Raw genomic sequence first — 22,274 nt, forward strand, 5'->3', positions numbered from 1 at the left:
AGAGATTCTCACTTAAAGCATATCCAAATATTTTAGGGATGAAAATATCTTTTGTTCCATGTATACCAGTGAAGTCAGCAGTTTGTGCTAGTGAAGAGCACGTTCCAAAATCCCTCCTGTACAGAGATCTCTGAGTGCTGTTAAACAGTTGTCACTCTGTGGGTAAAACAGATTAAAAAAAAAAAAAAACCAAAATCCTTGGGATAACAGATAAATGGTGAGTTTAAAAGAAATAAAAATTTAAAAACTGCCCTGTGCTGCTGGGATTGTTTTTTTTGGTGCAGCTTTTCCCAAAAGCCAAGCGTCCATCTCGACCCCCGAACGCACATCCCCTGTGCCTGTGGAGGGTTTGTTCCTGGTGTGCCTACAAATGACTTGTGCAAAAAGCTCCTTCTGGATGTGAGATGGGAGGCTGTGGCCCCAGGGCTCTCAGTGGATTGTGGGGTGCTGTTCTCCTGGCAGATCCCATGTTCTGCAGAGCTGCTCCTTGCTTTGCCTCCCAGCATCTCTGGTGTTTTCCAGCTCCTCTTTTCCGGTGAGGACCGAGTGAGTTTTGGCTGAAAGCTTCTGAGAAGGACTTTTGGGATACAAATACCTGGCAGAGCATGGAATTCCTGGGGAATTGGTGTCTTCAGACAGCTGACAAACACTTTGTGGGAGCTGTTTGTTTCAGCAATGTCCCCCCCCCTTCCTGCACACCCCAGGATTTTCCTGCAGCCTGGAATAACGTCTGGACCCCGCTGCCTTTCCCCATTCCGTGGAGGAGCTGAGCCACACTGTGCTGTGCTCATCCCCTGTGGCTCTGGTGCTTTCAGGTCAGACTATTTCCAGAGCTCTGGCTCTGGCTTTTTGCTTTGGGCTGACGTTGCTCCATAGGTACCTCGGGAAGAACCAGAAGCCTGTGGATCACGTTGCTGCTCATTTGGGGAAGAGCAAACACAGGGTGATCCCACTGGGTCTGGATGAATTTTCTGTTCCCTGCAGAAGAAACGATTTCATTTCCCGAAGAACTGGTGTGGCCATTCAGGGAGCTGCTCCCAAGCTTGGTATTTGCAGATATTTAAAGAGTGGCTGTTTTTTTAAGGCAGTTCCTGTGCTCCACACTTATTTTCAGGAGCTTGTGTGGAATATTAGAATCAGGGGCCTGATGAGATGACTGAGGAGGGGTTTGGCTCTGTTTTTACAGTGTGTTGGGACAGGATGGAACTGTTCTGATGCTGATTATCAAGAAACACATTTATTTCTTGTGGCAGTGAGACTCCCAGAAAGCACCGAAACAGGAGTGCAATATTACCCTGCCACAATGGCAATGGAAAAAATCTGTGTTGATGAGGATTTCTCCAGATATTCTCCTTTTCCACCCTGCCTTTGTCTAATCCCAGAACCACAGGTTATTGGGATGAGTGGCAGCCAGTTCAGCTCCTGGGATTCTGTTGGAATTGACTCAATTTTGTGAGGTGTTCCCAAGACAGGGATACTTCACAAAAAGGTTCAAAGCGAACTCCTTGGCTGCCTGGCCCGTTCTTGCCAGCTTTAAGCCACTTCTGAGTGGTTCGGGGCAGGGGGTTGTTTGATTCTCCTCTGAATCCTCAGCTGTTTTCCTTCTGGAATGGACATTCCTGCTCTTCCAGGCTTGTCTGTAAGTGCTGAACTGGGGGCAGGTGATCCAGCACAGATCAATGTGTGTTTTATGGGTGAAGCTGCCCTTGTGTTTGCTTTTCTGTTTTCTAAAAGAGCGGTGAGAACTCAGGTGTGAAAATGGCTTCTATTTATTGATGGTGCTGCTAGAAAGATGATTTACTCCAAATAAAAAGCATATTTCCTCGCCCCGGCAATTTCCCTTTTGTGTTTTCTCGGGGCATCTTTTTTTCTCTTTTCCCAATCCCCTCTGGGCATCCTTCTCCAAACCTATCCTGTCAGAAATATGGATTCCTACTTAAACCTTCAAAACTTAAAGCACAGGCGATGGATTCCAACAAGACAAATTGTCAAACCACAGGAAAATGAAGTTTCAAGCCACTCTGTGTTGTCTTTTCCCCTCCTGCTGGATGCCTTTTTTTGGGACCAGAAGGTTTAAACATTGAGCATCATTCCCGCTTGTCCCAGTCCTTTTCCTTCCCCTGGGATGCACCAGTCAACCACTGGGGCTCGGATTTGTTTAGGCAAGTGTTTGTTGAGGCTGGTGCAGGGAGATTTGGGGTTATTTGGGGCAGTCTGGGAGCGCTTGGTGTGCTCCACTGGAGAGGATTTTTCCCGAGGCTCCCTGCCCTGAGCGTGCGGGGGAAGCTCCCGGGGGGTGACGTGTGCTCACAGCTCCCTGCACTGGCTTGGGGCTTCCAACTGTGCCAGAAGAATAAAGCTGTTCAGAAAGGGAAAATTAAGGATGCAGTGCTGCTTGTAAGTCTTTAATATTGATCTGCTTTTCTCTGGGGGAGTTTCTGTGAGGAAAACAGGCTTGGGAGGAAAGATGATTTCGTTTCGTTTCTCGTGACGGTTTTAGCTTGGCTGCTGACAGCCTTGCTATTATCCTGGGTGTCCTTCCTGTTGTCATGAAAATGACTCACTTGGGATTTGTTTTCTTCCAAAATTCCTTGTTCTGTGCTGCCTAAGGTGTCTCCAGGTACTGCCATGCATTTCTAAAAACCCCACATTTCCACCTCAGTTTCCCTGGCTTGGGGCTGTCTGGCTGCTGAGGCGTTTCTGGTTAAGTCCTGGCTGGTTTAGCTGAATGCAAAAATGTATCTGGAATTTGGTGTGAATCTTTTCCTCAAAAGATCCCTTCTGGACAGGGGGATTTGCTTGTGGCTTGTTTTATTTTTCTTAACATCTGCAGGGATGTTCTTGTGTTTGTTTTTGTTGGGTTCTTCAACTCCCAAATACTCCCAACTCCTCCCAAATACTCTCAGGCTCTTTATTTTCCCTCTTTTGCTTGATTTGGTGTTGCTGCAACCTTTTAAAACCCAGGTGTGCAGACAGAGAAGTGGTTTGGAGCTGCTCAGTAATTGTTTGACACTTTGGATTTGGCTGAGGTGTTGCCAGTGTTTGTTTTTCCAGCTCCCCTGGAAGGTACACGTGGGATAATGGTGCTTGTTTGTGGTTTGTGAACTTAATTCAGTTTTATTGGATTTTGGAGTGTGAAAACATTGCATATTTAAATAATCCCAGCAAAACAAAGCAAGCACAGCAGCAAAAATTTGCCTCAAAATATCCAAAATGGGATCCTTCACAGCCTTAAAGGTGTGGAGTCACAGGCTGATGGATTCCTGCTTTTATTCATCCATTTCTACAGATTTATGGCCTCTTTGGTTCTTGGCTTTTTATGGGAAGTGCTTGTGATTGTCATCAGATTCCCATTAAAATATCAATAATTGGTCACAGGACAGCTTCAGAAAATGCCTATTTCCCAACTGTGAGACTGAGTCTCACTAACACCAGGAATGTGGGATTTTTTTTTTCCCCCATGAGAAATGAGTATCCAGAGACAAAAACTTAAATATTTAATAGTAGTCTTTGCTAAAAGTGATTCATTTTTTCAATGCCTCTCTCTCTCTCTCTGCTGAGAGAATTCCTTTTTTCACTACCTAGTTATGGTGATGGACAGGAGATGCTCTTGGATGGTATAAAAATCTTTCTCCTGGCTCAGGGAATGGAGTGAACCTTGAAAAGCTGGGGTGGTTTTGAAGCTGCCGTAGAACATTTCTCTTCCACGAGGAGGATTTGATACCGAAACCACATTTTGTTACACGTTCAATGACCCCAAAGGCCTCCAACACCTTTTGGCAGTACAAAATATTCCCAAATTTGCTGAGATCCTGTTCCTATGGCAGCATTTTCCAGTCAGCAAAAGATGTTGTGGCAGCTCCTGAGCTGAAGACCTGTGCTTCTGAGGGGTGGAAGTTGAATTTCAAAGTCACACTGATACCCAGGAATCATCCTGGCTACTAAATTATTCCCCCACTTAGCAAAGGCTGAGCAGGAGAGCGTTCTCTGGATTGGGGTAACTGGGTTAGGGAGTATTTTTAGCCGAGCTGTTACCAGAAGTCAGGTTTTTCTGCAGCTGTAATCTCTTTTCTGTCTGCACAGCCCTCCTGCACTGCTCCAAGCTCTGTATTTAGGCCAGCAGGGAGATGGGGGCAATGCTGCTACTTCTCACAGGGCTTGGTCCTGTGGTTCACTGGGTAAGGATCTGTGCCCAAAATCCTCTAAGGAAAGTCACCTGGATTTTTGTTCCTGCACCCCCCTGTCATATCCATCCTCTACCTCTCTCTTCCTTTACATCTCCTTTTATTTTGCATTTCTATTCTCCCTCTCTCCTTTATTACTTCTCCTCCCCTCTCCCCTTTTATCTTGCATTTTGCTTGGTTTTCTCCTCTCAGGACCTCTCCCTATGCTTTTTGTATTTTCTTCCCGCTTTCTGGCTCACCCATAAATACCCAGTGGAAAACTGCTGTCACTTGGCTTGATTATTTCTCACTTTATGGTATCTCTCACAATTTAACTTCAAAGCAAAACAGTTCAGCGCTGCAAACGAATCTTAAAAGCAGAGTTAATCTCACTACATGGGAGCATGTGCAGGAACATTTTCCTGGAGAAAAATGTTTGCTTATGTTGGTGATAGAGGATTTATTCTCTCCGTGGCTTGCTTTGTGTGCGGCCCAGATTTTCTGAGTATTGTGGAGTAAACTCAGCCGTAAACTTCAAACAAAGCTGTTGCCAGCACAAAACACTTATTTATGTGCCTTGTGTGATGCTGGAGCTGTGGGGCTGTGCAGGAGGAAGGTGGGAATGCTGGGGGAAAATGGGAGCCCCTGGGGTGGTTTTATGGCTGGGTGTGTGCCAGAACGGGTCAGAGCGAATCACTCAATACGGGACTCGTGTTTTCCTTAAAATGAACCATTCTTTGTTGTTCTGTGGTAAATCCATGTGCTATTTCACCAAAAGCAGTGCTAGATAAACATAGAATTGCTCCTGGTGCTGCTGTTAATCCATTATCCTCAGCAGAGCTTGGATTTGGGCTGTTTGGGATGCAAACTTTGTATGGAACTGAAAAAACCTGGATTTGACTTCCCAGTGACCTCAAGCATCGGCTCCCTGTTTGTGCAGTGGAAATACTCCTTGCTTTTCTCTGATCTGTTGTAGGTTTGGAGGTTTGAATTCCAGATATTTCAGATTTTTGGGACTGTGAGAGCTGCTTGTGCATGCTTCAGTCATTTGGGGTTCTCTGCAAGGTGAGAGCCCGAAAGCTGCAGCAGCCGTGGTGCTGCCAGTGGAGGTGGGAATTCAGAGCAAATTGTCCTGTCCTGGAGTGGTGGAGAGAGGCACCTGCAGTGCTTGGGAGCTGGAGCCCCTTGTTGGTGTGTTGGTTTTTGTTTGGTTTGGATTTTTCCCTTAAAACATTACCAAATGCTGAGGGGGGCTGGAGGCTGAAGTCCTGCAGAACGGCTTGTGGCTTATCAGGAAGAGCAAGTGCTTATGTTAATCAAAAAAAAAGATTATTAAATCATCCTGTTAATTATTATTTGCACCCAGTTAATGATGATTTGCACCTCCTTATCCCCTGCTAGTTGCCAGCCCAGTGTCTTGCAGGTTTGGCTTTGTTTCTGCTGTAGAAAAATCAGAATACGAGGCAGGGTTTACATAAGAGCCAGCAGGTGCTGTGTTTACAGGGCTGTCATTTTACAGGTCGTGGTGCTTCCCTCCTCTTCCCTGTCCTGGTGTGTCAGGAAGCAGCAGCAGAGCTTTCACTCATGGCTGGAAGAGTTTAACAGGATCAGAGCCTCTGGAGCTGGGAGGGAACGGGGCTGCTCTCTGCTCTGGGAAAAGTGCTCAGGGAACGCATCAGCTCTGCTAAAGCTGCTGATGGAATTACTGCCAGATAATTCCGGCCTGTTTGGGGATAATTTAGCAGAAAGTGGGGCTGCTCTGCTGATCTCATTGCTGTGCTGTAGGAGATGAGCTCTCTGCAGGCTGTAATGCGTTGCTTGCTGCAGGGAGAGCGCAGGAAGGGTTATGAGCCAGAAAATCTGTTCTTGCTCATAAAAAGCCCCCCAAAAAATTACCAAAGAAAGTCCAAGCAGCTCTTTGTCCTTACTGAGTTCCCAGGAGGGGGGTGTGTTTTGTGTGTGTGTTTTACCAGCTCAGAAATACCACTTTCATTCACGTTCCTGCTGTGAGGGTTTGGGCTGCAGTTGTTGTAGTAACACATCCAGCACCCTTTGCCAGCTGTCCAGGGAAGCACAAGGTGTGTCACCACCCATGCCTCATGGTGGGACAAGCTGATGGAGATGTTCTTCCCACCAAATGCAGAGCCAGCTGCAATTCCCCTTAAATTTTGATTTAGATTTAAACAAATCTGAATTTCTTGATGCTTGACTTTATCAGCGGTGGATTAATTTACCAAATTATTAAATATTCTGCTTTCCTCCTGATAACTGGTGCAGAAATGGAGGAAGCAGCAATTCTGGTTTGTAACGTTTTTGTGATGACTTTTTGGTCTCTGCTTGTCTAATTACCTGATACAATTTTATTAACAGGGATAGGACTGCTGAGTGTCACCAAACCAAGCACTGCAGTCATCATTGCCCTGCTCCTACAAATGCAAATGTTTTCCAAACAGCATTGGGGGGGTCTCTGCTTAACAATTTCCTATTTAAGCTTTCCTAGACCCTGCTACATCAGGGAAAGAATCCTTATTTTAAAAAAATTTTACTAAAATTTGTAGTTTTGTTACCATTACCTGCTCCCCAGCTGCTTGTTCTTGAGGGGGATTGGAGGGTTGGTGCCAAAATGGTGAGATTTGGACATTTTGAGTAAAACTCAGAATTCTGCTTTTTGGATTTTCTCCAGATAATGAGGGATAGAAGGAAATCGGGCAAGAAGCAGAAGCTGTTTGGAAGGTGATGGGTGGGAATGAGCAAGTTCCTCTTTCCACAGGGGTTATGGATGAGAGGAACTGGAGCTGAGGCTCCAAGGACTGGGGTGGTGCGTGGCCCAAAGGGGAGCTGTGTCCTCTGTCCTCCATCCCACCCCTCCGAAACTGGGGGTAGGGAAGGAGCAGAAGAAACTGGGCAAAGAGATAAGAATTGGAAGGTAAAAGAAACCAGTGGAATGCTGTTAGAGGGAAGAGAGCTCAGTGATTTTATAGTGGGGATCAAACACTGTGTGAAGCACTGATGCTCCTGTGCATTCCTTCCTGGAAGAGCTGATCTTCCTCCGTGTTCTTATTGAATGAGGTTTCAGCAGGTGTTTCAGCTGTGGCATGGGGTTTTAGGAGATATTTCAGCTGTGGCATGGGGTTTCAGCAGGTGTTTCAGCTGTGGCTTGGCCCTGGCAGGGCTGGCTCTGCCCCGGTGCCGCGGAGCCAGAGCAGTGGGATGTGTGAATGCCCCTGCAGATGGATCCCTCTGCTCCATCCCTGCTGGAAGAGGTTTGTTGCCGGGAGCAGCTGCTCTGCAGGGTAATTGCTGTGCCTGTGGAGGCTGTGCCACCCTCCAATCGTGGCTATTCCCGCAGTCCTTGGGATGCAGAGCCAAGTTTTTCCGAGGGATGCAGGTCAAGGCTACGATGCTACAAACCAGGTGATGCTGCGCTAGCTGCACATCAGTTCTGTCTGTAGACAAAATCATGCCCAGCACTGTGGTGCCTGCTGCCCTTCCAGCCCTTTGGAGTATCCCTTTTCCATGGAAAAGGTGCAGGGAAGCGCAGAACTCCTGGTCCTGTCATTCTCCTTCCGTGATTCTCTGCCGTGTTTTCAGTTCGTGAGGTTTTAGTGTGGTCGGAGGCTGGAGCAGGGTGGGGAGAATGTTTCTGTTCCATCCCAGGCTTTTGCAATCCTGCTGCAGCATCAGATCTGTAAACATTCCAGCTTCCAGCACTGCTGGCATTTAGCTCCTCGGTTTGCAAGTGAGGAAGGGAATTTAAGTTGTTGTCACTGGTCTCCAGTGGATCAGGAGCACACCCCACCAGCGGGGAACCAAGGGATTATTCCCTGAGCCCTGGGGTGTGGTTGCTCTGTTAAATCGTGGATGCTGGAATCTTCCTCTCTCCTGGAGTTGGGAATACTCGAGATTTGCAGTTCTGGAGGGCAGAGGAGAATGATCTGCCTGCAGCGGTGCTGCTGGTGGTGATGGGATGAGAACAAAGCTCTCTGGTGAGGGACTGTGTCCTTGTCCTGATGTCCTGAGGTGTTTTGGCCCCTCACAGGTGGAGGTTTGGGGGGCAGAGATGTGCCCGGGGGCTCACTGCTGTCATGATCAAGGCCCTCCAGGAATTCCTCCCTCAGGATTCAGCCACACACTAAATTAGGCTCTGAACCGGTGCTCCCCAGAGCAAATGTGACAGTGGGAGCTCGGGAAATGCTTTCTTTGCAGGGAGGTGCAGGGATCCCCCTTGTCTCCCTCTGCCACCCTGCCACGATGCCCCATAACCAGGACTGTTCCCTGATCCCCCTCCATCCTGGCTCTTGCTGACAGGGAAGCTGCTCCAGGGGCCAGAGGTGCCCTGTGGAGCCGCTGTGACCTCTCCTGCCCCGGGCTGGATTTGACTCCACGCTCAGGATCCCATTACAAATCTCCTGAGCCACCCCGTGGCCCCATAAATCTGCCAGTGATAGGTTTAACGAAGTGGAGATTAACACAGCACTGCCATGGCACAACTGGGATGGAGTTCTGGCTTCTGGAGGTGCAGCTGAAGGTCCTTGGGGCTTTCACCAAAACTGCTTTGTTTGGAAATTTCCACCTGTTCCACTTTGTTTTGGAATATCCTAAACCCTGCTCCACCCATGGGTTATCCCTGCCCCTGAGGTGGCCTTGTCTGACCCCTCCTCCAGTGCTGCTCCAGGAGCTGCCTGAGGATGGGTTTTATTTTCTGGCTGTGAAATTTTGGTTTTGTTCAAAGGAAATCATGATGTTCTCTGAATAACAGTAAAACCCCAGTAGTTTAAAATTGGCTTCGAGGTGTTGGATGTTTACGAAATGGACAATCGTGGAATTTAGGCTGGAGAAGACCTTTAAGATCATTGAGTCCAGCCTTTCCCCAGCACTGCCAAGGCCACCACTGACCTGTGTCCCCAAATGCCACATCCACATGGATTTTAAATCCCTCCAGGAATGGGGACTCCACCACGTTCCTGATCGCTTGGTCACCCTTTCTGGGAAGAAACTTTTCCTAATATCCACTGTTCTCTTTTCATTCTCAACTGCTCCTAAAATCAGGAGACTTTTAGTTAGAGGGGTCTCAGGCCTCATGAATTATGGCATCTTTTTTTTTCTTTTCTTCTACAGATAACATTTTTCTGCCTTTTCTCTCAATTAAACAAAAGAAATAACCAAATTCTCTTCTCCCACTGCTGTAAGGAAGTAGGGTAGGTTAGCTGAAATGCTGGAGCCTGGTGAAAACTGGAGAAAATTTGGATGATTTTGAGTCTGGCAGTGACTTGGTTGCACCAGTGCGAGTCAATAATAGTGAGAGAGCTGCTACTCTGAGTATTGCTGTGTCAGAACTATGCAAAAATGTTGCTCAAGAGGGTTTTTTAATAGCTGCCTTTGTTTCGGGGCATCTTTGTACTTCCGATTCCTTTTCGGAAGAGTCTGTTTTCCAGGTCGTGCATCAAGGTGGAAGAACAGCTTTCAAATATTCCCCAAGGTCTGATTTCCTGAATTGCAGAGCTACACCAAAATGAAATGATGTTTTCTGAGGGGGGGGGGATTTGTTGCAAGGAGTTAAAGGTTCTTTTCTGCTGGCACTGAGAGCTGAAAGTGGATCACTGGCCACGAGCCAAACTCCATCAGCTCCACAGAAATATTCATGAGATAAATCAATAATTAAGCCCCCTCTGCAAAAGTAATGCTGGGTTTGACTCCAGTTGCTCTGCGGTGCCTGTTCAGACAGGGCTGCTTGGTTTCATTTATTTTCCAAATGAGTTTTAGGAATATTATCAAGATTTAAGGATATTTGGGGTTTTTTTTGATGCTTCAGTTTGACTCTGTAGTGTATTCAGGTTATTCTGAATAAATTTCCTTATTCTTTTTTCACCCAGGGATTCTGAATTTTCACCCACTGGGTGATTTGCTGCTGTTCCAATGTTTTTGTAGGGCAAGCTGACACAGAAAATGGATGGGGATGGCAGCAGCATTTCCTCAGTCAGTACAGCTGAATTTTGCTGTTTTTCTCACATGCTTTTATTTTCCCCATTTGTTTTCAACCGTGTTTTCAATTCTCAGTAGAGATAAATGGCTTCAGGAGAATGGGATGGATCCTGTTTATTTCTTGGGCTTCATCAGCAAAACAGCAACAGCCTTGTAGCTGCAGCATCCCTGTGACTTGTGGGGAAAAGAACCCCTTCAATCTAAAAAGTTCTCTGCAATTCCAGGGGGAATTTGCAGGGCCAGCCATTTATCCAGTTGGGAATGGAGACAGCATTCAGCAAATGTGGCTTCTCTGTTTTCAAAGGGAGGGAAGGCTTTAATTCCTGCTCTGGAGGCTGGAGGGAAGGAATGTGTTTTGTTCCACCTTCTGAGGGAGAAGCTCCATGCTGGGTGGGAAGTGCTTCGACTCACCAATCCCATTGCCACCCGTGAGGGTTTGCTTTGAAAAGATTCTGTCTTCCAGGCCTGCAATTATCCATCTTTTATTTACAAACCCTCTCCTACAAGAGCACTCAGGGTACTGAAAACTATCTGGGAGATAATTCTCCATTAATTAAGCTCCTGCACGTCACGCGGCTCCATTACCTGTGCTGGCAGTGGTGCCGTGTGAGGTGCCATAAATCCTCCCTGAGATCATCCCAATAAAACTGCCTGGCCTGAGCGTGGAGCCAGGGTGACAGTGACAGGGATCCAGCACAGCCAGGCTTTGCCAAGGGATTCAGAGCTGGGTGATTTGGCACTTGGGTTTGTGCAGTTTCCCTGAGTGGTTGCATGACTCAGGCAGCCTGGTCAGGGGGTAAAGGGGATGCTTTTATTTCACCAGGTGTGGAGGAAAAGAACCCTCCCACTCCCTTCCCAAACCCCCTGGCACCACAGGCAGCGTGGACACAGGGACCTTGTGACCTGCAGCCCCACTCAGGTGGCTGGTCTTTAGACCCCTGTGAAGTCCCTCACCTGGAAAAAGAGTTAGGAAGGAATTTGAGGAGAGGATAGGACTGTACTGGTGGAGTGTGGGGCATGGCCAGACAAGCACAGTGAGCAGCTTAGAGCTGGGGCTTTTGTCCCTTCATCCCATGTTGTTGCCTTCTCAAATCACCCCCATCTCTCCCTATTCTTGCCTGGTCATCCTCTAATCTTGTGTAATCCTGAAATGGGTCAGAGCATCCCACACCAGTTTGGGGTGAAGGGACCTTAAAGCCCATCCAGTGCCACCCCCTGCCATGGGCAGGGACACCTTCCACCATCCCAGGCTGCTCCAAGCCCTGTCCAGCCCGGCTTTGGGCACTGCCAGGGATCCAGGGGCAGCCACAGCTGCTCTGAGAAACTTCTCAGGGTCCCCCTCTCCTGCCTCTGTGGTTTTGTGCTCTTGTGTGTGACCTGTGAGAACCTCTAATTTTGGGGGGTGGTTTCAGGCTAAAATCCCTCATCATACTCAAATGCCTCCTCCCAGCCCCCCAAATTCAAAGAAATTCAGGATTTTGTTGTCTGCCTGCTTCCCTTCTACTCAAGCACTTGGGAGTTCTGTTCTGAGCCATCTTACCTTGCCCATGGTTTTTATAAGGGTTTTTTTTGGGGGGGGGGATGGATCTGGGAGTGGATTCAGATGCCTGAAGGGGAGGTGTCATCTCCCTTCACGTCACAACCTGCACACCCAGGGCTGGAGTCCACCCTGAGGATCACAGGGGATTAATCATGGAATTCCATTAGGGCTTCTCACCCTTAGCAGGCAGCTCTGAGCTTTCCTCATTTCCTCTCTCTGGGGAATTTGGGGGAGTTGAGGTTTATTTATTTATTTTATTAAACCAGGAAATGTATTTGGTTATCTTTAATTTCTTTAATTGAGACTGCATTAGCTTCTGGCGACAGTGCTGCTCTGAGGGTAAATTTGGCATTTATGGTGAAGATCCCTTTTTGTGGTTGTGAAATCCTCTTTTTCTTTTTTTTAAAATGCCTTTTAACTCAATAGGAAACTAGAGAAGTGCAATAGTAATTGTCAATATGTCTGAACAGAATTCCTGGTGCTGTCCAGGGGCCAGAGCAGAATCTCTCTGGCTGTCAGTGCAACTCCAGCAGGAATTGTGTGGGTGGATCAGAGCACTTATCCCAGCCATTATGCAGCAGTGGTACAAGTTAATGGAACAGACTGTCAGGGGGACTGTAGGAAGGAAGGGAGATGTGATTTATGGATGGGAGATAATAACCTGCATGTAATGAGAAAGTTTGGAAAATAATACACGAGGTGCACAGATGAAACGGTTGGCATCGCTCAGAAAATAACATTTTATTTCTGGCTGCTTGTTGTTTCCTTGAATTGTACCTCTTGATTTTGGTGTTTAATGCAGGATGAGTTACATTTGGTAAAACAAAATGAATGCAGTTATGTCACTTCTGAAGGTGACCACGGGGAGAAAAGGGAACACGCTGAAAATCGGGATATTCATGGTTGCTCATGCTGCCTTCTGGTTTGGGGCAAACCCTTTGGATCTGGAGGGTGTTGCCTCTGTAGGGTGGATGTGGCTTTTGTTATCTTTGGGGAAAACCTCTCAGAATACAGGAGATCATAAGAAGAACACAAAAGACCCCCAAAAACAAAAAAAAACCCAAAACAAAACCAAACGAAACAAACAGGAAAACCCCCATCCCAAACATAAAAACCTGGGGCTGTGTGGATGTGGCAGCGAGGAGCTGGTGGCACAGGAGGAAGGCTCAGAAGCTCGAGTGGGGTGACACAGGAAGAGCCCAACATCTCCCCAACATCAGAGATCCAGCCAGGAACTCCTGAACAAAGAATGAGATCCATGTGGGTTTGAAGCACGAGACCCACCCCCCAAAACCCCACAACTGCTCTCATTTCGTGCAGTCAGTGAAGATGCTCTGTGATCCCCCACATTCCTTTATTTCCTTCAGATATCAGTGATGGCTTTTCCAGCCTTTCAGCTTCCCAAACAAAACTCCTGGAAGGAGGAAACCTGACCTGTGGAGCACTTTTAGGAGTTGCTGCTTCGCACTTGGAGCTTTTCAGCCCGGCAGATAAATCCCACTCACAGGCAGTGCCTCTTCCAGCTGCGTGGAGCACAGTTATTATGGAATTACTCTTTTTTCAGGCTCTCTGACATTCCAGGCATGGAATGCTCCATGGAAGGGCTGGATTGATGGCACCAGAGCTGTGTTTGCCTTGGTGGGATGAGGCACTGACAGCTCTCTGAGCCTCAACTTGGGCATGAAGGGAATAAATGGGATAAGTGAATATTTGAGGTTGTGAGATTTTTTGGCTTTGTTGCCTGGAGCTTGGGATGAGCAAAATTGGGGTAAGGGGGTAAAATTCCATTTGGGAAATGGTTCTGGAATGTTCATAGCAGGGCAGGGCAGCTCATGCTGGGAGTGCAGAGCTTTGGCTGGCTGGGAGCATCCCAGTGTGGGGAGCTGTGAGGAAACAGAGTGTGGGGTAGGTGCTGGCTGGTCTCCCCACTTTCCTGGGAATGGGGGAAATCTGGGATCGGGAGTCACCTCTCCAGGCTTGTGTCTTACAAGGGGCTGCATGGGTGGCCCCAAACCCAGGAATTACCCACTAAACCACTCGGAAATTGCCTTCTCATCCTGGAACTCCAAAACCCCGGGATGGAGCAGCAACACACACTTCAGGCAAACCCCTCCCTGCCTCCTTTTCCCCCGAGCTGAAGGAGCAGGTGAGTGGAAGCTCCTGATCTGCTCTCTTGAAGTCGAATCAAAGCGTGACAAAAATGGTTAATTGAGCGGAGCGTTGGAGCAGCTGCTGCTGCGAGTGGCACCGGTGGCACCTCCCTCAGCTGAGCATGGCACCGGGTACCAGCCACCTCCTCAGCTTTGAAGGCCTCCTCAGTGGTGTCTTGGAGAAGGGGGAACACCGGGAGCTTTGATGGGAGATGAGAAGGATGTCGCTTTCGATAAAGGATTCGTGTTTTAAATGCGGCGTGCAGCTGGGGGAGCAGAGCTCTGTCTGAAGGGGCCTTTGAAGTGTCACACGAGGCTGGTTTTAGGGGTGGTGATGCGTGTTGGGCTTGTGAGCAATTACGGTTCTTGCAAAGAGGGATCAAGGCTTTCCGGGAGCGCGGGCTGTGCTGCGCCGTGAATCCGTGTGGGAACGTCACTCCTGGTGCCGCTTGGGAATCGGGGAGCTCGGCGTGGCACCAGTCCCGCTCCAGATGTCATTGCGGGGCGCCTCCCACACAGCGTCAGGTGATTTGTTGGTGCTGAGGAGGAAAATCACAACCTTTTCTGAATATGATCCAAGTTTAGGGTGACGTAACTGTGATGGGCTGCCTGCTTTGGCTCCAAGCTGTGCTTTTGGTGACACATTTGCATGTTTAGCGTAGGGATGAAACCAGTAGGGTACTGGGACTGTACTGGGAGCGTTCTGGGTCACCTGGGCCTCAGCAGAACTCAGGACCTGCAAACTTGAGCTCCTCTCAGCGCTGGGCTTTTCTCACAGCACAGCTTTTGCTGGTTTGTAGGAATGAAGTGCAGAGCTTCTGCAGGTATTTACGGGGTTACTGCCCCAATAGTTACAGGGTTGTTCCTCCTATAGTTACATGACTGTTCCCCCAGTGTTTACAGGGTTATTCCCCCAGTATTTATATGGCTGTTCTCCTAATATTTACATGGCTATTGCCCCAGTGTTTACAGGGTTATTCCCCTGATATTTACAGGATTATTCCCCCAAAATTTACGTGGCTATTCCCCTGATATTTATATGGCTATTCCCCTGATATTTATGGGATTATTCCCCCAATATTTACATGGCTATTCCCCCGATATTTACAGGATTATTCCCCCGATATTTACAGGATTATTCCCCCGATATTTACAGGATTATTGCCCCAATAGTTACAGAATTATTGCCCCGATATTTACAAGGTTATTCCCCAATATTTACAGGATTATTTCCCCAATAGTTACATAACTATTCTCCCAATATTTACGTGGCTATTCCCCCAATATTTACAGGATTATCCCCCCAGTTTTTACATGGCTATTTCCCCTCATTTCCCAGGAGGGGAAGGAAATATCCAGCTCCTGCTGCTTGTCTCCCCCATCCGTGGCTGCTGACCCCAACGTGAGCACACAGGGAACATATGCCATGTTTTATTTGCCAGCCATACAAAAGATGGGTTTGGAGCACCCAAAATGTCACATCTGTTCAGTCCACAAGATATTGTCCTGTCCAGTGCACTGAATGGCTCCCTCTGTGGGAAATGCTGCATTTCAGGATGTCAGATTGGGATGATAAAGGGGTTGAAATGTTCTTTGTCTCATGGAGTTTCTCCTCTGTTTGCAGCAAGGGAAGCCCTACGTCTTTGACAGGGTGTTACCTCCTAACACAACCCAGGAACAAGTTTATAATGCCTGTGCCAAGCAGATTGTCAAAGGTAGGTGTTGTCTTTGCTTATTGTCCCTGCCTGGGGGGAGGGAAAAGGATGTCTCTGTGCCCTCAAGCTGTTTAAAGACTGGGTAATGAATGTTTGGATGTCTGAAGGGGAGTTTAGTAATTAGTAATTCCAAACATTTCCTTTCTTTAAGGGCTTGTCTGTGTGGAAAAAACCAAAACCATCAATGCTGAAGGAATTGCAGCACAGCTGTTCCTTACTTTCTCCTTGTTATTCCACACAAACACTTGGTTTTTGGGATATAAGGGACAAAAAGTGTGTTTTTCATGCAGTGTGAGACTGTTCAGTCCAGGATGAGTGTGGAATATCTGTATAATGGAGTGGGAGGATGGATCATTGAAGGAGAGTGGGGAAGGCCCTGGTTTGGGAGTTGCTTTGCATGCAGAGAGCTTTAATTTAAAACTGGAATGAGGACACAGATGCCTCTTGGAAAACACCCTAGTTCTTGGAACAAAACCTTCCTAAATGGTTGAAATTTTAAGATTTTCACTGCAAAATCTTTTTTTGGGGGGTGCATGTTAATCACCTGGCAAACCCCCCCAGTGCTGAAGTCACCCTCATGCTTTGTTCTGGTGCTGGATGATCCATCTATGGTGATATTCACAAAATCGTGCATATGCTGAGCTGGAAAGCACCCACAGGATCATCAGTGCAGCTCCTGGCCCTGCACAGGACACCCCAAAAGTCCCACCACGACTCTGGGAACATTGTCCAGCCATTCCTGGAGCTCAGGGCTGGATTTGTGACCACACTGCAGCATCCAGGGGTTATCAGCAGAACCCTCATTGTTCCCTGGCCTTGTGGGGTGTCCCTGTGCCCTCCAAGGTTTTTATTTTGGTGTTTCAGGGTCCTGCTCCAAACCCTTGGAGCAGCTCTGCAGGAATTTGTTTGGCTCACTCAGAAAACCTCGAGCAGCCCAACCTGGGGCAGCCCAGGTGATGGGGGGGAAGGACCAGAGGGAAAGTTATTTGGTGTTGGAGAGCAGAAATGAGTCAGAACTCGGCTTCCTCTTCTCAGAGGGGTCTGATTACAGCAGCTCTGCCCTCAGATGGGTGAGCCTTTAATAAAAACTGGATTTGTGGAGTTCAGGGATCGTTAGTTCAGGCTGCTGACACACCACTGCACTGCCTGGAAGTTTGGGGAGCTGTTTCAATCCTACCGGGTGTGCTGCTGGTGAATTTGTGGAGGGCCTTTATATCCCCTTTGGAAGTTGGTTTTCCTCCAAAAATGGTGAGAGAAATAAAATCCTTTGCGAGAGGAATTGGGAAGAACTGAATCACTGACTGAATTGTCTTTATGAACCAAAGAGAAAGGCAAATACTTCCCAAATTCCGTTTGAAAATAGCACTCAAATGTATTTTCCATGTGGGTTGATTTGGACTTCCCAGGTATTTTGAAAGGCAAGGTTGGTGAGGGGAAGGTTTGGAAGAAAAGGAGAGAGAAATGGGGGGAAAAGAGAGAAGGAGAGAACAAGGAGGTGAAGGATGGGAAGGAGAGGGGGAAGAGGAGAGGGCAAGACAGGGAGGGAGGGAGAGCACAGCAGCCCTGGAGTGAAGCTCCGGAGCTCTGGACTTAGATTTCCTTCCATTTAATCTCCATTTTAAAGCCTAATAAAGTGCAGGCTGTGAAATGTTCCTGATGGGCTGCATTCCCTGTAATTTCCTGCATGGAAAGGGGGGCTGAGTGTGGCACAACTTGGGGCACCGTGTGAATGAATCCCTGAGGGTTTTCCAGGCAGCTTCCCAAGGTTCCCGTTTGCTCTCCGGTTTCACTGCGCTCCCATGGAATGGCTGATGGCTCCACTGTGATTCCTGCCATCCCAGAAAATGCCTGCTGGCCCTGGAGCAATGCTTGGAATAACTATATTGACAATCAGAATGACCCAAACGAGGGGGTTTTTACCAAACAAGGCCTGGGATTAGGTCTGAGCAAACAGCTCCATCCCTGCCCAAGTGTTTCACATTCCTGACGTGAGAAACATGGGGAACAGGGAGTTTTTGGGAGGAGGAAGGGACTCCTGAGGGCCAGAGTGCCAGCAGTGGAAATGTGTGTGGAATCACCAGTGGGGATTGCTTCTTTTTAACCAAAGCTCCCAAATAGCCCCAAATCTGCCAGGGGACAACAGGGTGTGATTGCCACGACTTCTGCTTTGCTTTCTATTGCTCTCTGTTGCCCAAAACCCCAGTTTTTATCTCCTGAATCCACCCAGGTGCACATGTGGGCCTGGATTTTGCATTTTTCCTGCAATTCCACGGAAGGGGGAATGTCTGGGAGCACCGGAGCACCTCAGTGCACGTGTGTGTGGCCTGGGAGGAGGAGAAAATGGCTTTAAAGGATTTTTTGGGTGGTGGTGTTGCTCCCACCTGGGAGCTGAGTGACTTTTCTGGTTGTAAATCTGAGGAATTGGGGAAGATGATGGGTGAAAAAGAGAAGTACAGGGCTAAAAATGTGGCTGTGGGAATGTGTTTGTTGTGTCCATCCTCAGGAAAAAAAGGCAGCAGCTGAGGGGCAGAAGGAGGATTTTGGGGAAAAACTGGGAATCACTGTGGGCCAGGAGTTGACAAAACCACTCAGACTTCCTTTTTTTCTGGGAATTACTTAAAAATCCCACCTGATCTTGGTTCAGTCCTTTGTTAATCTGATTTTTTCCCCCCCTCCCTTTGGAGTTTTGTTCTTTCTGTCGGGGGCTGTTTCTCTCTGGATTCAGTGCACAGATGGCCCATAAATGACTTCAGGTGGAAAATCTTCCAACAAAAATAACCTCAATACTGACACCTCTGACTTGTTTTCACTGCAGGTGATGCAGAGGGCTATTTTTTTTTCCTTAATAGGATAAGGTATTTTTTGCTAATTGAGAAGGTAAATGACTTATCTCTGCTTCCTCCAGCAAAATGCAAATATTGATGCAAATTCTGAGCAATTTTCTTACATAACAGTTGATTAATCAGGTTATTTTCCCCCTTGGCTGTGAGCTCAGTTGGTACCTTGCATTTACCTGGAGATAATAACCCTTTTTTTTTTCTTTTTTTTCACTTTCTTGTTTTTAATTCAAGCTATTTAAAAAAAATAAAAATAACCAAATTTGGCAGGAAGATGAAATAGTAGTAATGAACTCCTATGGAATAGTACAACTGGATTTTTTTTATCCATCCCATAATTATTGATAATCAATTATTTTAAACTTTGTTTCCTTAAAGCAAGCAGTGTTTCTATTTTTGTGGGCAGCTGAGGATGTTAAATTAATTAAAAATGTTAATTCCAGAAGGACAGTAATTATGGCCTCTAACTTTGTCACTGTCTTTGAGTTCAAGACTGTTTTTCTATTTTTCTACTGTATCTTATTCAATCTTCCTTCCTGTCTGGAGCACCTACGTGGAGCTGCAAATAAGGGGATTATTTGTGTATTTATGTAAATGCCATCTATATGACATATCATCTATAATCTAATTAATTTCATTTTTTTCTTTGCCTGGAAACCTCTATTAAAGGAGATCCAGAGGATGGGAAACATCACAAATACAATTTACAGCCCTCCCAGACTGCTGGAAGTGGGCAGTCACTGCAAAGTCAATATTTTGGTATCTGAATCCAGTATCAAATTATTCATTCTGCCCTGAGAGAAGCTGGTTTTCAAATTCCTGTTCATTTGACTTTCTTCTTGCTTTGCAGACAGGCTTGGAAATTAATGAGGCCGTGAACTGTGATACAGAAGTAGGAAATAGAATGTGAATTTATAATAAGGAGTATCTGGGAATTTGTCTGATTTTCTCCAGGGTGCCTGATGGTTTTAAATGCAGTTCAGCTTTTTCTTCCCCGTGTTCCACAGATGTGTTTGGATGATATCTGATGTCCAGAGAGGTTTTTCTCGCAGGAGAGTGACAGAGATGCCAATAATTCTACAATTCTGTAATTTAGATTTTATTATGATTTTCTTGGCCCTAAAATTAGCTCAATATCTCATATTTTCCCCGTTCTTTATTGCCCAAACTACTTCCTAATTCAGCTCCAACACTTTAAAGACTTAAAAAATGCTGATAATTCAGCTTGAGGATGTCATTAAAAAGTTTTAATTGTTTTCCTTCTCCTTGCAGATGTTCTGGAAGGCTACAACGGGACAATCTTTGCTTATGGACAGACCTCATCAGGAAAAACACACACTATGGAGGTACAGGGGCAAAATCAACCAGTTTGGGGGGAGGAGGAAAATTCCATGTGCCAATTACCTGGGCAAGGCAGAGCTCTGAGCTGGGAGAAACGTGGAAAAGTGGATTTGGGAATGTTCAGCTCCTCCTGCCTTCAGCAGTTCAGTCAATGTGGATTTTTCCTCAAGGTTTTTCCACAGATATCTGAGTAAATCCCAGATTTATTGGGAACAAACGGTGAGCAGAACACATCAGGTGTGGTTTCTCCTTGTTTGTCATTACAGGAATGTTTGTGTTTTAAAGGGTTTGAGGGGGGTTTGTGAATCCACGGATGAGAGCAGCAGTAAAAGTCTGCGGAGTTCCCTGGCACTGCAGGATTAGGGAAATTCCTGCCTTGGTTCTTGGGTTTCTCATTTGCAGTCTCCTTCTGGGAATGCCCCTCTGGCATCCTGCAGCACAGACGGATGGGGTTGGAATTCTTGGAGAAGGGCACGGAATTACAGCAAATTCCAGGGGCTGAAATGCTGAGTCTGTTCATGTTCCTGCTGCTCTGAGGGTGACAGAGCAGGGCTTTTCCTGTGGTTTGGGTTTTTTTTTTTTTGGGTTAGGCAGAAGCTATTTAGGTATTCCTGCTGAATTCCAAGGATTTCATCCTTGCATGAGGCTGCTCCTCCCCAAACTGGGTGTCTGTGGCTTGGGGCATCTCAGCTCAGCAAAGCTGGGCTCTGGGGGAGTTAAAACTGAGTTTTCCTGGGTTCAGCAGCACCCCGTGGTTTTGTTCCACAATTACCACAGGTGAGCCACCAAACCTGAAGGTTAAAGGACAATGAGAGCCACGGGGCCTTGGGAAAATCACTGCATTCCTGGAGGGTGCAATCAGTGGTGTCTAATTAAGTCTGTCCTTGGGAGGAGGGGGGGAAATCACTGGCTCAGGCCTCACAGATGGCACAATCCTTGAGTAATCCACCAGCTCTGGGTGTAATTAAATCAAAATGTCTGCAGGGCTCGAGCTGGTGCTTCCACATGGCCTGGGAAAGATCTCCTAAAGCCAATTTATATTCAGAATTCTGAGCGGGTGATAAAGGAAATGACCGTGGAAAAACGGCTGTTTTCCTCCTTTAATAAAGGAAAAGCTGTCATTTCAAAGTGGAATCAAGTCTGTATTCAGCTTTAATCCCCCTCTTAGCCTTACATCCTCTTGTGAAGTTGCTAAAGTGTGTTGTGGAAGGGGGAAAAAAAATAGTCTGAAGTTGAAGAAATAGTAAATCCTCTTGGAAAAGCTGTTACGGGGGATTTTCTGTGAAATGGGAAATGGGAAATGCTTCACAGTGTTGGTGTTAAGCTCCACCAGGACATGGGGCTAGAACACAGCCAGGACAGCCTTTCTGACAGGCACAGATCTTTCTTTGCTGCCTGAATAGCAGGATAAAACTTGAAAAAGCACTTTTTTATTTTACCATAAGTTAAATTGATGGGCTTTGACCCCACAGCAGAGCTTTCAGTGCTCGGTCCCCATAAATCGATGTTACTGTATCAACATCCTGAATGAAACCAGCTCTGCCTCAAATGTTGCACTTCACCTGTGGAAATTACTGTTTTTATTAATATCTGAGCTTTAACGAGCACAGAACTCTTTGGAGGAATTTCCCAGCTGCAGTGGCAGCAGCACCACAGTTTTCCAAACCCTTTTTCCGTGAGGTTACAGCAGAATCCATGAGAATATTTGTGGTTTCTTTCCATTTTTAATTCCAGCTTTCCAGCCCACCTTGTCCTTGTTCTTGCCTTCCTGTTTCTGGTCCCTCTCTTGCAGTGGGAGATTCCCTGCCCATGGACTGAGATGAGCTGTAAGGTCCCTTCCAACCCAAACCATTCAATAAATAAAAGTGGAATCCACTTCCATCCCCTCTTGTTTGAATGCAAATCCACGGAAATTTCTACTGATTTTAACAGTGGCAGCTGTGGCTGAGTGTCCCTTACACTTCAGGTTTTACACCTGGATTTCTCCTCTGAGCTAGAGGAGCTGTGGAAAGGAAAATACAATTACCATGGGGCTTGCGAGAATATTGAATTAAATGCAATTATTGTCACTTCCGAAAAATTTTTAAGGGATAAGTTTACCTGGTGCTGCCAGAGGTCTCTGCAGCACAAGTTGGAATCTGAAGGCTCCTCTGGCTGAGGTAAAATCCAGCTCCACCAAAACCACTGCAGGAAAGTGGCTGGAGCGTTCCTGCTTTTGTGGCTGCCTTAGGAATTCCGTGTTCTGCTGTGCTTTGGAGTGTAGGCACAGCTTGGGTTGGAGTTGAGCGCCCTGAAGGAATCCCAGCAAATCCCTGTTTATCCCAGTTTAGGAAAAGCTCCTTTCCCCTCTTAGGGAAAACTCCCTGAGCAGCAGCACAGGGTTGGTTCCAGTGAGATTTTCAGGGGTTTCTCCGGGGAGAAGGGATGGAGAGTGTGGAAATGGGGCTGCGCTCACGGTGTGGTGGAGCAAGGGAGAACAAAGTCTTGGGGGGTGTTCGTATATTCAAGTTTTCCCCTTCCTCAAGGATTTAATTTAATTAATTACC

The 22,274-nt window shown here is 46.9% G+C and overlaps 1 protein-coding gene across 1 annotated transcript in view; it reads left to right on the forward strand.

Annotated features, from left to right (window-relative positions):
• The window catches only part of KIF5C (kinesin family member 5C), a gene marked incomplete at both ends in the record, with an annotated part of 59,859 nt that overhangs the window by 4,144 nt on the left and 33,441 nt on the right, over positions 1-22,274 (forward strand). The window contains 2 exons of the mRNA XM_082284780.1: positions 15,460-15,550; positions 19,660-19,733. Of these exons, the coding sequence (XP_082140906.1) occupies positions 15,460-15,550; positions 19,660-19,733 (165 nt within the window). The remainder of the gene's footprint in view (positions 1-15,459; positions 15,551-19,659; positions 19,734-22,274) is intronic.

The sequence above is a fragment of the Coloeus monedula genome (assembly GCF_965178545.1).
Source record: "Coloeus monedula genome assembly, chromosome: 7".
NCBI lineage: Eukaryota > Metazoa > Chordata > Aves > Passeriformes > Corvidae > Coloeus > Coloeus monedula.